Here is a 14,400-nt window from a genome sequence, read left to right as displayed (position 1 = left end):
ATGTCTATTTTGATAAATCATTTCGAAATTGAATAATCTATGTACTTTACTAAATGATTTCACTGTACAAAAAATATGTCCATATGTAGGCAAAAGGAAGGGAAATACCCGGAACTTCCACTCCAGGCACCAGAATTTCCATATCAAATCCGACCCACAGCAATCCACTGTAGGGCTGTATATCTGGGTTTGTTTTCTCAAAGTCCCTCCTTTGCCAGCATGTCTAGTGAACAGGCTTGTTAGTCTCAAGTAAGCTGACCAGGCTGTAACACATACCTGCAATGTCCAAGTAAAATGCGATGGCATTAAACCTGCAAGAACATCAGCCTAACTCCAAAAATACAATGCGCAGTCAACTAACTTTCGCCTGTTGCCTGTCACTTCGCCGACTAGCCACTTGAGCCGGTTGGTCCAGTTGATCAAGTCTAGATGGCTCACGCCCATAAGGGTTCCTTTGTACCCTGCATCGCCTCCCCACCGGCTACTAGACACACTGACTAGGCCATCATTGGGTCCTTCGATCTCCGCAAGTACTCGGTGTGAAAGCCGAAAAGCGGACCATATACTTGGATCCACTGCTGCTCCATAGGAGAAATATCTGGGACATGTTGGCAGGGCGTAAAGTGGAAAAAAATATATGGCACTTACCTGACATCTTCCACATCTGGGGTATTGGGATTAAAGGTCTCGGTCATGTATTTTCGTGTCAGTTGAGCGAATGCACCGGTCTCGACATTTAGTCGATTAAGGGCATAGTAGATCTGTGGTAGGCGATCGGCTACACAAAACAATAAATGTTATCATCTAAGATATCCCAGTAAGAGTTTCAATAGTGACAAACCTCCAATTTGGTCAAGTACGTAGTCCGCCACAGATGATCCTGCTACACAGTTAGCAGGAAAGCGAACGAAAAATCAATGTCGTGCCAGACCTCGATGTGGAGATGCAATAGTGGTCAGAGACAAGACTTTGAACTTCTCCGGTCGTATGTGACTAATCATATATCGCGAATCCAGACCACTTTACAATCTATTAGCTTGCGCTGTATAGTACGATCCTCTTGATATATCTCACCCCTAATCATAGGTAAGCATTAACTCCATCGTAGCGATTGAGGGGTCTCACCATGCTATGCCTATACAGAAGTTAGTCAGAACATGCCGATACATGGAACTAGGAGATGAAGGTAACATACGCAATGATATTAACATCTTTCCCTCGAGCCCCGGCCTCGATATTTCGGGTCAATTGTTCAGCCCGTGCCTCAATAGAGCCCGACGGGGGCACTGTCGCCGTAATAACTTCAATACCTCGCGCTGTCAGTGCCTCTTTAATTCCACGCCAGTACTGAACGCCGGGTAAATATGGACCAGCAAGGCGTATTTCATCAAACCCCAGCAAGCCATGGGCGAGAACGACAGGGTATTTTGGGGCAGCTAACCGCGAGTCAGCAAATATCGACACGATTCAATCAAAAGAAACAAACCGTATTTATCACGGATGATAGAGTACTCATCGACGATTACTTTGCCATGGTCCTCTAATCGTGGGTCGAGAGTTGGTCTGGGTCTATATGAAGACCCATGATACCACCTGTTGTTAGAGTGACATATAGTTTGAAGGTATGAATAGCAGGCGATTGAAGACCGTTTGAGTGCATTCGGCGTACGAATTGCATAGTTCATTGTTCGGCTTCGTCTGCAGATAGGTTGTCGAATGAGATCTGGCGCGGAATGACGCAATGGGAAAACGTGGTTGGTGCCTCAGGCCAAAAGTGAACTATACCTCAATTACTCCAATCGCGTAGCTTGCGTAAGACCAAAAAGATGTGCACTCAGCTAGCTAATCTCGCAGTTATACACTACCATGAGTGCCTTTTTTTACGTGGGGAGGGTTTAAAGCAAGAATCAATCATTCCAAGTTCTAATAATAGACAAAATTCAAACGCTAGAGCCTGGCCAATATTCGTATGTTCGAAGACTGCCTCCCGACTACATCGAAGCACAGACTTGACCATGCCGCTGAGACACGATACCAGCCACGGAGAGCTAATTGTTGAAATGCTTCTAACATAAAAGGACTCGTGCAAGGCATCCAAGAGCGATCATAGCCCACTGTGCGCTTAGAATATCATCCAAAGAATTAGCTCGGAATTGAATTACAAGCACACCTGAATCAAACACGAAGACTCAGGGGCAGTCGTAATGGTGGGCGTATCTATTTTATGACGGAGAAGGTTAGTTACTATGACTAGGTGTAAAACGCTCGAGGGGGGTTGGAACAATTGTTTAATAAATATGTACCTCCTCATCTCTTGTAGCAATTCTGTAGTGGCTTGTCCCGGTTCCTTCCATCCAATCACCCTTTTGGCCCACTGAGAACCACGTTGAACCACTCGCTCCCACTGAGATAGTCGGTAACGTAGTCCAGAGTCTGTTGATTCCCATGGCTTTATTGGTCTCTCCCTGTCTGACTGTATATAAGGTCCGCCGACAAATCGACGGCGAATTAAAGGCTCATAGTCCCTGTAGAACTCCAATCTGGACTTCTCGGTAGGCTGCAGGGTAGATCCCTCCATCTTGACCGACGTTTCTCGGAAGGGATACCAATATGCAGACCTCAAGATAACCGGGAAAAGAAGTAGACTTGAGACAATGATTCTCAGGATAAAGCCGCTGGTGTCCGCAGGAAACTTTTGTCCCAAGGGCTCTTTATAACTGTCTGAGATCATAGTTCCCGAAAGCCTCATTTCTTGCATTCGGACACGTTACATCGTAGATATAACTGGCAAGCACCACAAGTAGCGTGCTTGCACAGCCGCTCTCTCACATGGAGCAACTGTAGCCATTCGATGGGAGAGTGTAGTCAAGGCATACTCCAAGGCTGTTGCAATGAGACAGAAACCGCAGCAGTAACGGAAACTGTAAATATATTTTCCTGTGCCGCGATTGCCTGTTGTTAGGGCGATCAAACTGCTGGAGGAAGGGAGTGGCCCAGAAGGAAGGCAGGTAGGATGAAGTGGTGACTCGTTGCCCTAGATCCATTCGACAGGGATAAGTACTAAAACGCTCTCTGGGTTCAGCCAGCGCAGTGGATCGTCCTGCGCCTCTCGATGTCGTGCTCTTGTGCCGAGTAAGAATACGTACGGATATCGGGGAGTACTGTCTGACTTAATGGACCAGTGATATATTTGAAGTTGGTCGAAACATAGCCCTCTATAATAGGCTGTGGTAGGCTGGGTCAGTAAGGACGAATGACTGATTTGTCGATCAATACTAAAACTTGCCGCATATCGAAAAGCCTTGATTCAAGTCAGACCCCCAGGAACACCATGGGATAGGCATCAGACGTGCGTGTTCCAACTCCAGTAATGTCCATCCACATCATATACACAGAATTAAACCAAAAATAAATTGATATTGGATATCGAGGAACAGACACGCAAGCGCATACACGCGAGGAAAGAAAAGATGACCCAGGATATCTACATTACGCCTTGATCTTCTCCGATGCCTCAGGCTTGACGTCAGTCGTCACGCGAATGAGGTCTGCGACCACCTTGTCGCCCTGCTTCTTGCCGGCGTCTTTGATCTCCTGGAGCTTGGCTTCGGCTTCCTTGTCGGCCTCCTCCTCAGATACCTTGTATCCGCTTGAGTGCTAATGAGACCAGTCAGCTTAGAACTGTGGGTGTCTCCTGTTATGGCCGCCATTTAGAAGCTGTATCTCACCTCGCCCTCAAACTTCTTGTACTCCTCTTCCTTCTGGTTCCTGTATTCTTCGATCTCCTTCTGGGCCTCTGACTTGGCGTCTCTTATCCGCTGGGTACGGTCTGTATGATTGCGAATAGTTAGTTCGATGGAGCAAATGATGACAGGTAAGTTCGTATTGCGTACACTCTCTGGCTAAATGTAATGTGACGTATTAGTGTCTGTGATAGCCAGCGATGAGGGGTAAGCATAAGTTGGACTTACCTTTCTGCACAATCTTCTGGGCCTCTCTCTCAGCCTGATAGCTCCGTAATTAGTATCTCAATGCTGCGCTCAACATACAACGAAGACGTACATCGAGGAGGGTCTGAATGCCCGCGGAGTTCTGAGCCGACTGTTGTTCACCGTTAGCAGCTGGCCACCAATCCCAATATAGATTGCTCACCATATTTGCTAGAAACCTCTCAGCTTTGGAAACAGGGTAGAAGGAAAATAAGGCTGGATAGGGACGATTAAACGGCGAGTCTGGAGCTCTGAGCCTAGGTCGATCGGAGCCACGCATCGTTCCCCAGAGCGGTGGGGGGTTCTGCCATCAAACGCCGCCCGGTGATCGATTGATCCCGGGCGGTCCATTTAATGAACAGCTAACAAGCCAAAACATTGTTTGTGGTCATTGCCCGTTGAACCTTTGTGTCGAGCTGTGCTATCACTTGTCCTGCCATGTCTCGCGCATCAAAACTTACATTGGCAGCCACTGGCCTCGGCACAATGGGTATTGTCTGGTTTGTCCACTGGGCACAAGAGGCAGATAGAGCGGTATGTTACAGCTGAGGTTATCTATGACTAGTGAATACTTACTTTTTGTGATTTTAGGCTATGCACAGAGGCGTTGAGCGTGATATGGAAAAGCAACGTATCCGACTAGAACGCCAGGCCGACTTTGAAATGCAAAAGGCCCTCGAACAGGAGTACCTTAAGCTCCAGACGGTACACAGCACCACCGGCGACTCAAATACAACCAGCCAGAACACGAGTACAGGGTCATAATGGAAAAGTTTTACTGTGGATATTGTGGTGTATGCTTATGCGTGCTCCAGCTTGCGATTCAATCTGGATGCGCTCTGGTATATCAATGAAATCAACGGCGGCCAGGTCACCAATGCATGGGAACAAGGAGTTAAAAGTTGTTTGTATTTGCGATGTACAAATATTCGAAACGTGTGGTGTATAATATGCCCTCATCTGTACCATATAATATGACATCGTCCCTCTACTAGTTTAGGTATTGTCTTGCCGATCTCCTATAGTCAATGTTGTAGTTTCCAAGTAATTTGGTTTTTTTTTAATCTCAATGGAGCCTAGGGCTCAATGACATATACAACGCTGCGTTGGCAATAACTAGAGGCTCGGTTAGTACGTTTTTTGGTTTATAATATTACGATGGGGTCATGCAATTTGAATGGTCAGTTCAATGCTCTATAATCTATCAGGTGCTGCCGTCAGTCGCATGAATGTTTCTTTGGAGAGCTGGAGACATTGCTTCTTATCATCAACCTGCACCGAACATCCATCTGCTCGATCTTCCTGCAAGTCACCGTTGTGGGCTTCATACCTGCCATGTGGGTAGTGGGTCGTACGCAGCACAACCCATTTTCATGGGTTCTAGAATAAATGAGCTTTTTCTTACTCCGTACAATGATCAAACTAAGATCTATTTATAAATGAAGTTAATTGGACTTTATTCGTCGGTAAGATTCCATGTGGCCGAAAACGGCATTCCCAATCCGGAAGTATGAATTCATACAACTCAAGAACCACCAATCAAGCATTTCAACTCTTCATCTGGCAACCGTCTCATATTACAAGAAAACATTTATTCTATCTTCCATCTACCATGAAAAGTCAGATACCTACGCGGTGATGTCGGCCATGATTTCACACCCAATGGCATTCAAACAACGACCCTTCTACAGCATCCTGATATTTCTATCAGTGATATGTGCTTTTTGGGTTACTACCAAATCCTACAAACTCTTTTATATCCAGGAATCAGATTATGCTTCTAGCAACAAGTTGCAAAGAGTCGCCAAAGTATCCATGCTATACGGAGAGACGAACCACATGTACGAAAGAGCGCTGCAAAGCCATGAACGCCACGGGAAACGATGGGGCTACCCCATGCATATCCTGCGACAGGATATCTCGATCGGATTTTGGAACAAGCCGAGCTATCTTCTATCACTGGTGATCAGTGAAATGGCCAAGCCAGCCGGCGAGAGAATAGAGTGGTTAATGTATATCATGTTCTTCTGCATGTTATTGAAAGATACTGACTTTTGCAGGTGGGTAGATGCAGACTCAATTATACTGAACAACGATATTCCCGTGGAGATCTTCCTTCCGCCATCAGACCTGAAAGATATCCATCTGGTGGCAAGTCAAGACCAAAACGGCCTTAATACGGGGATTATGTTCCTCCATGTCCATCCTTGGATGATAAGTTTTCTTACCGAAACATTGGGCTACCCTCTTTATCTGCCTAATATTGACCTCGGTCGATCTGCCGACCAGGAAAGCATGAGACGTGTTCTCAACAAGACGACCGGGGGTCCAAAAGGGCAGGGTTATGCAGATGGAGTTTCTTACCTGCCACGGCCATGGATCAACACTTATGAATGGGACTGGGCCTATGAAGGCAAAAGAGGAGATCTTCTCGTGCACTTCCCGGGTCTAGAGGAGCGCCGATGGCCGCACATGGCTAAATGGCTGAATATTGTCGAGACGACTCCTCAAGAGTGGAACTTGCCTCTTGAGGAGACTGGGTATATCAACAAGACTACAATGTACTGGTCGCAGATTCGAAGTGCGAAGGAAAGTATCAAGTCTGCAGAAAAGAAACTGCTGTCTGGGGTGTCTGGTGAGGCACTATCTCGGAGTACCAATGAGACAGCCGGTGCACTCAAGAATATATTGCGTGAGAAATCAGACAATATGGAGCTGGTACAGCAACAGACCCAGGACCTTAATGCGTTGATTGGGATGGCATAGTCTTTTGTTGAAGATTCATGCTCAATGTGGGATAATTCGCTATTAGCTGGTTCACAATGCTTTGTTAGTATTTCAGACCCTTTGTCTATTTAGCAAATTTCCTTGCTGGTTCGTTCTCTCCAGACTTTACCTGGACATCTATGAGGAGCTCTCCATATAACATAGACCAAATTGACCACACTCCCCAATTTCCAACATCATAGAAGAGTTTAAGGTGGCTTGGCACTGCTCTTGCTGACCGAATACTCATTCACATGCGATGGGGCACTTGGCATGGGGATCTTCGCTTAGACAGCCAGCTGTGGAATGAGCTGCAGCGTATTATAATCATCAGCTTCCATCGTTTGCAATTGAACTATGAACCGAAGAGATGGAGGTTCGGACAAAAAGGAGGAACATTGTCGGAACGGAAATATATTCGAATAGCTTTTAGTCAATGACACACTATATAAGTTGTCTAATCAAGCTGGGAATGAGAATTAGTCAAACTTCTTTGCTCTACCGAGTAAAAAGCAGCAAGAGGTGAGCACTTAGATGGAAGGGCAGAGGAAATTTGGTAGATATTTCATACCTACTTCATCAACATTATGTCATATCAATCACATACCCGTGGACTATGTCAAAGCTACAGACCAAGAACTCCATTTGTAATTCATCATCTCCATGCGTCCAGGATCAGGACTTATGTTTCCTCGCCGAATCAGCGCCGTCTTTGTTTCGAGTCTGATGGTGTGTGCGTTCTTTTTGGTCTACTACTATTCGAACAGTGTATTTATTAATCAAACATCCCAGTAAGAGCCCATTCAGACAATACTATTGTAATTGAACACTAATTTTGGCCTAGAAAATACTTCCGATGGGCTGTTGAAAGCTCCTCACCCTCCTCCACGGTCCACAAACTATACAGTCCTTATATACACCCCATTACTAGAACCATATTCATTGGCCACACAGGGAAAGAATTTTGGCTATCAGAACCACTGAGGTTCACCGAACCATTAGGAAAGAAGGTCCTCATTTTGGACGTCGACAGTCGCAATCTTGATGGCCCTAAAGGACTTTTGAGCAAAGCTCCATTGAACGCAACCGAACTCCCCCCAGATACTAGTGGTAGACTCAACCACTTCATGTTCGGTAAATAGTCACACTTCTATCTGTTTCAACTTATGACTGACGGGCGTAGCAATGATTCACGGCTACGACTACCGACTAGTCCAAATACCCAGGGCAATTGGGCTGACTGGAACATGGACCAAAGTCACTGCGATCAAAGAAGCGCTGAAGCACTATGAATATATCGTATTCATAGATGCAGATGCTATGATTCACTATCCAAATCTACCCCTCGAATGGCTATTCAACTACTGGGAGATAACTCCGGAGACTCTAGTTGCCATGGCGCTCGATCCAGAAGAACCCCACAACCATGATTGGAATGGCCGAACACTTCTCAATACCGGCTTTATTATTGCCCAGCAAAGCCCTCGTACTAAAGCACTCTTTGAGGCATGGGAGACTTGTCCCGCTGAAACGCGCTATGCAGACTGCGGCAGATGGGGTCGGGAATGGCCACATGAGCAAGCTGCATTTGGGAACCATGTTAGGTATGACTTCAACAGATCGGAAGATATTCGGGTCTTGTCATGTGCAGAAGCAAATGGGTGCCCGGAAGTCGCATCTACCGGATGTATTGGGGAGTTCGTGAGGCACTATTGGGGTGACAAGACATCGCTTCCAGCTGCTGTGGAGGATGCGGTCTTGCAATATTTTTTGCCGCAGTTGCATGCGACCTTTTATCGCAATTCTCGTACTGTGGTGGTGAATAGGACTGAGCGTGCATTTGCATGAAACCTATATGGAAGGAAAGGATGCACTGGGAAAACATTTGCATTTAGTCGCATGGTATATAACACATGGAGGGATCACTAAATTGGCTGTGTACTTTGGGGGAGCAAATGTACGATAGGTTCTTTTGTTCGCTTCTATATATACTATATGGAAATGTCGAGTATCAAGATGATAAAAGTTTCAGAGAGATGATTCAGATGAAGCTGTCCTAGGTTAATATTTGCTTCATGGGACTTCCTATAAATACAATGTATCACACAAGTCATACCAAATTAGCGGCCTGTCCTATATCAAAACTGCCCAGCACATACAATGAGGCCGGCTACTGTCGGAGGCCGGTAGCATTCCGGCCTCCGAACGCTAGGGAAGTTAAAATTTGTACTTATCGTCCAATCAAAATGCGAGATCTGGGGATCTCGGCTTGGCAGCGCATGGACTATAGGACATACATCATGACTTGAGTAGACCACATTTGGCCATTCATCTATATAACTCATCACTGAATGGCCAATTTCATCATTATAAGCATTTTAAACACTCAATTTGGCATCAGCCACCATAATCTTTTATCAAATCCCAGGCAAAGCAGTCAATTCGCCCTTCAAAGCCCATGCTATATCGGGACTAGCGCCACCCCGTGACCGTCCTCTGCCCTCTCTCACTGGGCAATTGTATAGTTCATCTAGAAGTCGAGATGGATGTCAAAATATCTTATTCTACCTGAAAATACTCGTATAAAGTACCTCAGATGCTATATAAGATATATAAAACTAATTTCCGTCATGCAGCACCGGATGTCACCTGGCCCACGCTATCTCCTATTCTCTTTCGTAATGTGGGCTTGAGGCCGGAATTGTTACCGGCCTCAAAGTATTATAAGAATCTGCTCCTCACCCGCACAAATCCTCAAGAATTCAGTTCTCTTTTCATCTCCCAAAGTCTTCTGGCTACTTCCTCATCATTTTTTACCCATTTCCCCAACTTCCTAGGCTGTTGACTTAGTCTTTGGCTTATACATCCACACTCTTCCCTATACTACCCCAACACATCTTTGTTCCATCCACATAGGCTTAGAGTTGTCTTTCTATTTGGTTCATCTCACATCATCATGACTCGAACCAATGTGCCCTACCCCTCCCCTGCTACCCTGAAGCGGTTCCCTCATATCCATGATGACCCTTCATCTATCTCCCACTCCTTGGACCCTTTCACCATCACCACCAAGACAGGGTTCTTGCCCTATGAGACTGCCCCTGTTGAACTTCCAGAGGCTTTCAGTGCCCTGCTGTCCCTGGTCAACCGTCTCCCTGTCGTCAGACTCGATGGCAAGCCTGGTCTGTTGGCTACCTATGAGCTTGGCCCTGCTGTCAAGGCCGAGCTTACCGACCTGACTGATGAGGTTGAGAAGCTGGTTCTCGCCGATGGCTCGCATGATCGCTTTACTATTGCTGCGGTCTTCCGGGACTATACCTTCCTGGCCTCGTCTTACCTGCTCGAGCCTTGCTGGGAACACTGGAACAAGGACCCGGAGGGTGGCTATGGACTTGGTCGTGATGTTTTGCCCCAGTCTATTGCCCGCCCCATGTATCGCTGTGCTGAGATGTAAGTCTCCTATTTCCTTACCATCCTTTTATTGCTTCCCCATTTGTGAATTATATTTATACCGTCTTCACCATATGCCAACACTACAACTAACAATCATCCCTAGCCTGAACCTACCACCTTTCATGTCATATGCTGCTTCTTATGCGTTGTTCAACTATACCGTTGCCGACCCTGCCAAGGGTCTGAGCGAGTACTCGAACCTTCGTCTGATTCGCTCCTTCGAGAAGGGTCTTGACCCTAAGAGCTCCGAGGCAGGCTTCATCCTGACTCACGTCGACATGGTCAAGGAGACCGGCCCTCTCATCGCCGGTGTCTTGAAGGTGGTTGATTCCCTCGAGCAGCATGGCTCCCGACAGGAAATCAACGATGGATTCCGCGAGATCCTAAAGTCGATGGAGAAAATTGAAGCATCCATGGAAGGTATGCAACCCTAATTACTCCGAAGGCTCCATCTTTTAGACATTCCAAACTGACATTAAAATAGACATGTGGGGTAATTCCAAGCCATCGGAATACCTCTCCTTCCGCGTCTTCATCTTCGGCATCACCAACCAATCCATGTTCCCCAACGGCGTGGTTTATGAAGGCTGCGAAGACAACAAACCCCTCTACTTCCGCGGCGAGAGCGGCGCCAACGACAGCATTGTAAGCAATCCAACCAAGAAAAGGAAAATAAGGACCAACTCAAACTAACCGCACCCTAGATTCCCCTCCTAGATCACCTCTGCGAAATCCCCATGCCCGAAACACCCCTCACTAAAATTCTCCACGAGTTCCGTGCCTACCGTCCCCTCCCACACCGCGAATTCCTGACCTATATCCGCGAAAAGTCTGAAGAAATCGGCGTCCAGAACTATGCCGTCCAAGATTCGGAGACTGCAGTCCTCTTCCTGCGCACGCTGAACCACATCCGCAGTTTCCGCTGGCGACACTGGTTGTTCGCCCGTGAGTATATCATTCGTCGCACGCCTCATCCTACCGCTACTGGCGGTAGCCCCATTGTAACTGTAAGTGAAATCTGATCTCTCCGTTTGAGTCAAGCTAATTGCTTCGGTGTTCAGTGGCTCCCCAATCAACTTTCCGCTGTTATGGAGCTCATGGTCAAAATCTATGATGATAACCTTGCGCCGAAGGATGGTGTAGCGGTTGTCGATGGTAAGGAGGATCTTATTGCCTCGCACAGGAAGCAGGTTGAGCCTATGATGGAGCTTGTGCGTGATCAGAAGGAGAAGTTGGCTAGGGAGGTCGAGAGGTGGTGTCAGGAACGGGGGGTTTAGATTGCTGGTTTTGATCTTCGTATTGTCTTTTGCTTTAGATTTTGAAACTGCTCTAGGGTGTAAAACCGTGTTGTCTTCAATTTTTGTGTGTGTAACTGTCGGTTTCCGAGGTTATCTTGACTATTTATCAATTCAAGCCGATGTTTCACAGTTTTTGCTTGGCACATGCTCTATTCCTGTTTTCTAAGTACGAAATTCCAATTGTAGGACTATAATTCTTGGGTAGCAAGGTCAAAGTCGCAAGCTCGAAAGAGTTTAACCTTTATATTTTGCATCAGATGATGCCCATGTATGGGTCTGTGCTAAATAGTTTGCCCTTTCTTTCCTTGAGGCAGACTAATAAGCCCCAGCTTACGATACGTCAAACATAATATGGATGAATAAGGCAGCTTCGAGATCAATTTCATATTAAGCTCATCTATTGAGCAAGGGTAATGCCCTAGGAGATTGTCTATTGTCAAAACGCTAAAGAAAAGTATCCAAATATGCAAAGCTCTTAAGTGACAATCTTGAGTCCCATTTGCCGTCCATACTCAATAGCATCACGAGACACATCATCACATCCCTTGATGATTAAGCCCTCAACCTTTGGAGAGTCGGTTTCATTGTTCCGGACATCCGCGATCATGCGAATGGCACAGCCGGTGATTCTCGTCTGCGACAAGTCAAGGATTTTCAAGTTCGGCAATGCCGCCCACAGATAACCGATGCTGCCATCGTCCATGCCAGGCATGCAGACAACTCCCACTTCAGTTATTTGTTGCAGTGCTGGGTTCTCTCTTTTGACGTCAAGGAGGATATTAATGAAGGTATGAGCATCGATGTTGTGGCATAGGTTCACATGAAGTGTTCGGAGGGGGGCCTTAGAATGAAGTAGGAACAAGGAGAGAGTGGAGGGGTTGATCCATGGCGTGTCATTGAATACCAGGGTCTTCAGGTTTGGAAGTTGATTCTGCCCTGGTGTCAAAAAAATTCCAAGGCGAGGAGGATCCATGGACCCTGAAAACAAGCGTAGGGTCTCAAGGCTTGTTGGAAGGATTGAATAAAAGGTATGTACGATAGCTGCGCCACAAAGTTCTAGTGTGCGAAGTGGGGGAAGATGTTGACCCTCCTGTACCGGATCAAACCGGTATGATCGTGGTTGCGCGGGGTCCCAGAGCAGCCGAAACTCCTCTAGATTAGGATATACAGACTTAATCCTGTTAGCATAGGACCTAGATATCAAATCCAGAGAAAACTTACCGATCCCAGTCCCGTAAGTACATCCGGGAAACTTAAGACATGGGGGGTTTCTTGTGAAGACGAAATGGTTAGACTTTTCATATTGGGAAGATGTTGAGGCCACGTCGATGTGGACCGGGGCCTTCCGGTAGGAATATCCCAAACACGGAGAAAAACAGCTTTCTCTAGTTTCGAAAGGGTAGATAAAATACTCCCAACACATGCGTGTGAAAGGTTGATATCTGCACCACAGACAATACTTTTCAGTTGGCCAAAATCCTTGATTTTCGTGTAGAATTCTTTGGGCTGGTTGTGTTGAACCATCAACTCCAGGTGCTCTAGGTTGGGGCATCTGCTTAGCATGTCCAGTACTTTAGGTGTAGTAGAGGGAACAAGATTTCCAATGGTGGCATTTGTCAGTTGTGCCCGCGATCGATGGATGTAGTTTCGGACAGATGTCCAAGGTACCCGAGATCTAGCTCCGGTGAGGTCAACATGCATCCAGAAGCTGGGCAGACCGCTAAGGAATTGGCCCCATCCTTTGCAGACGCGTAGAATCGCCCTATATGCCGGAATGAGCTGGTGAGATTTTAGAAGTGATGATTGAACACTTACACAATCTGCTTGAAGGAAAAGCACTGAAGGATGAGTATCGCAATCTCCAGTGGCAGGGCTGTAAATGGGTCGCGCCTATTTCCTCCTGCCAGCTTATCCTGCAATTTCTTGAGCAACTGCGTGAGGGCCTGGAGATAGTTAGTATTGGGGTGAAAAAATAAGTGAGAGAGAAAATATTGTGAGAAAAGTTAAAGATATTGGTGAACAGAATAGTGATAAAGACATACCTTGCGGCCTGGGTGATCAGCTGGAAGTTTTTGAAGGGCATACTCGTAGATATCACGGGCCTTGTCAAAGTTCCCATCTAAACACAGGATCTTGGCCAAGCGAAGGTATCCCTTCGTCCAGAGTCAGTCATGCATCCATAATTGAGAAATAAGCATTGAGGTGGATGCTTACACGGTCATCATTGGGTGCAAGCTTGACCATCGCTCTAGCATCAGCACGGGCCTGGCTGTATAGCTTCAGCTTGCAATACGTAGCAGCACGATTATCCAGAATGCTAGTATCATCGTCATTTAATGCCAACGCCTAGATGTACGGATGATTAGTATCAGTTGCGATGGAACAATCAAGATAGGACGTACCTGGGTGAAGGACCTCATGGCGCCTTCGAGATCACCAACTTTGTAGGCATTTTGGCCTGCCCGTTGAAAAATAGCGGCTTTATCTAGGTCAACCTTCTTTTTGGATGTTACTCCACGTGCTAGGTGCGTACCTGGCCTTGAAGCCATGATGAAAAGTAGATGCAAACGCGGTTGGTGAGATTTAAGTAGTGGGGTAGAAGTGGAAGGTTTAATGCCACGCAAGGGACAAATAAGTGGTGATGGTTGGATGAGGGGTTATATCCACGCGTTTATGCAAATGCCAACGCACTATGTTGCCATCAAATGATTGAATGTTGCTTCGAATAACAAATTTGGCTGCTCTGACTTTCTATAAAGAATCAGTTTCAATACGAATAACTCTTGGGGATCTCTGAATAATAAATTGACGCATCCCAATACAATTCCGCGATAAATCGGGCAGAATCACACCTCCTCTTCTCACCGTCTGAATAACTGCACACATGGCATAAA

General features: G+C 46.3%; 7 protein-coding genes across 7 annotated transcripts; 4 read left to right on the top strand and 3 right to left on the bottom strand.

Annotated features, from left to right (window-relative positions):
- Positions 1 to 197: 197 nt before the first annotated feature.
- Positions 198 to 1,685, bottom strand: PGRI_092640 (triglyceride lipase; the record flags this gene model as incomplete). Its single annotated transcript, XM_040796977.1, has 11 exons — positions 198 to 223; positions 277 to 311; positions 362 to 598; positions 649 to 778; positions 842 to 880; positions 932 to 1,020; positions 1,075 to 1,076; positions 1,126 to 1,135; positions 1,196 to 1,436; positions 1,487 to 1,540; positions 1,670 to 1,685. The coding sequence occupies 11 exons, from the start codon at positions 1,683 to 1,685 to the stop codon at positions 198 to 200; spliced, it is 879 nt and encodes a 292-aa protein (XP_040650407.1).
- A 1,804-nt stretch (positions 1,686 to 3,489) lies between these two features.
- PGRI_092630 (uncharacterized protein) lies at positions 3,490 to 4,155 on the bottom strand (the record flags this gene model as incomplete). Its single annotated transcript, XM_040796976.1, has 6 exons — positions 3,490 to 3,657; positions 3,729 to 3,829; positions 3,894 to 3,902; positions 3,972 to 4,005; positions 4,063 to 4,101; positions 4,153 to 4,155. The coding sequence occupies 6 exons, from the start codon at positions 4,153 to 4,155 to the stop codon at positions 3,490 to 3,492; spliced, it is 354 nt and encodes a 117-aa protein (XP_040650406.1).
- A 272-nt stretch (positions 4,156 to 4,427) lies between these two features.
- PGRI_092620 (protein PET117) lies at positions 4,428 to 4,754 on the top strand (the record flags this gene model as incomplete). Its single annotated transcript, XM_040796975.1, has 2 exons — positions 4,428 to 4,523; positions 4,581 to 4,754. 2 exons carry the CDS (start codon positions 4,428 to 4,430, stop codon positions 4,752 to 4,754), a joined length of 270 nt encoding a protein of 89 aa, XP_040650405.1.
- A 1,074-nt stretch (positions 4,755 to 5,828) lies between these two features.
- PGRI_092610 (glycosyltransferase family 34 protein) lies at positions 5,829 to 6,755 on the top strand (the record flags this gene model as incomplete). The annotated part of the gene is made up of 1 exon (XM_040796974.1): positions 5,829 to 6,755. One exon carries the CDS (start codon positions 5,829 to 5,831, stop codon positions 6,753 to 6,755), a length of 927 nt encoding a protein of 308 aa, XP_040650404.1.
- Positions 6,756 to 7,439: 684 nt separating this feature from the next.
- Positions 7,440 to 8,603, top strand: PGRI_092600 (Galactosyl transferase; the record flags this gene model as incomplete). Its single annotated transcript, XM_040796973.1, has 3 exons — positions 7,440 to 7,546; positions 7,600 to 7,889; positions 7,939 to 8,603. 3 exons carry the CDS (start codon positions 7,440 to 7,442, stop codon positions 8,601 to 8,603), a joined length of 1,062 nt encoding a protein of 353 aa, XP_040650403.1.
- Positions 8,604 to 9,711: 1,108 nt separating this feature from the next.
- PGRI_092590 (indoleamine 2,3-dioxygenase family protein) lies at positions 9,712 to 11,485 on the top strand (the record flags this gene model as incomplete). The annotated part of the gene is made up of 5 exons (XM_040796972.1): positions 9,712 to 10,205; positions 10,312 to 10,628; positions 10,693 to 10,853; positions 10,913 to 11,215; positions 11,270 to 11,485. The coding sequence occupies 5 exons, from the start codon at positions 9,712 to 9,714 to the stop codon at positions 11,483 to 11,485; spliced, it is 1,491 nt and encodes a 496-aa protein (XP_040650402.1).
- Positions 11,486 to 11,981: 496 nt separating this feature from the next.
- Positions 11,982 to 14,055, bottom strand: PGRI_092580 (Leucine Rich Repeat domain protein; the record flags this gene model as incomplete). The annotated part of the gene is made up of 6 exons (XM_040796971.1): positions 11,982 to 12,677; positions 12,728 to 13,268; positions 13,322 to 13,449; positions 13,549 to 13,659; positions 13,721 to 13,852; positions 13,909 to 14,055. The coding sequence occupies 6 exons, from the start codon at positions 14,053 to 14,055 to the stop codon at positions 11,982 to 11,984; spliced, it is 1,755 nt and encodes a 584-aa protein (XP_040650401.1).
- Between the last annotated feature and the right edge of the window lie 345 nt (positions 14,056 to 14,400).

The sequence above is a fragment of the Penicillium griseofulvum genome (genome assembly GCF_001561935.1).
Source record: "Penicillium griseofulvum strain PG3 chromosome Unknown contig_13, whole genome shotgun sequence".
In the NCBI taxonomy this organism is placed as follows: Eukaryota; Fungi; Ascomycota; class Eurotiomycetes; order Eurotiales; family Aspergillaceae; genus Penicillium; species Penicillium griseofulvum.
This window is presented reverse-complemented; position numbering and strand designations above follow the sequence as displayed.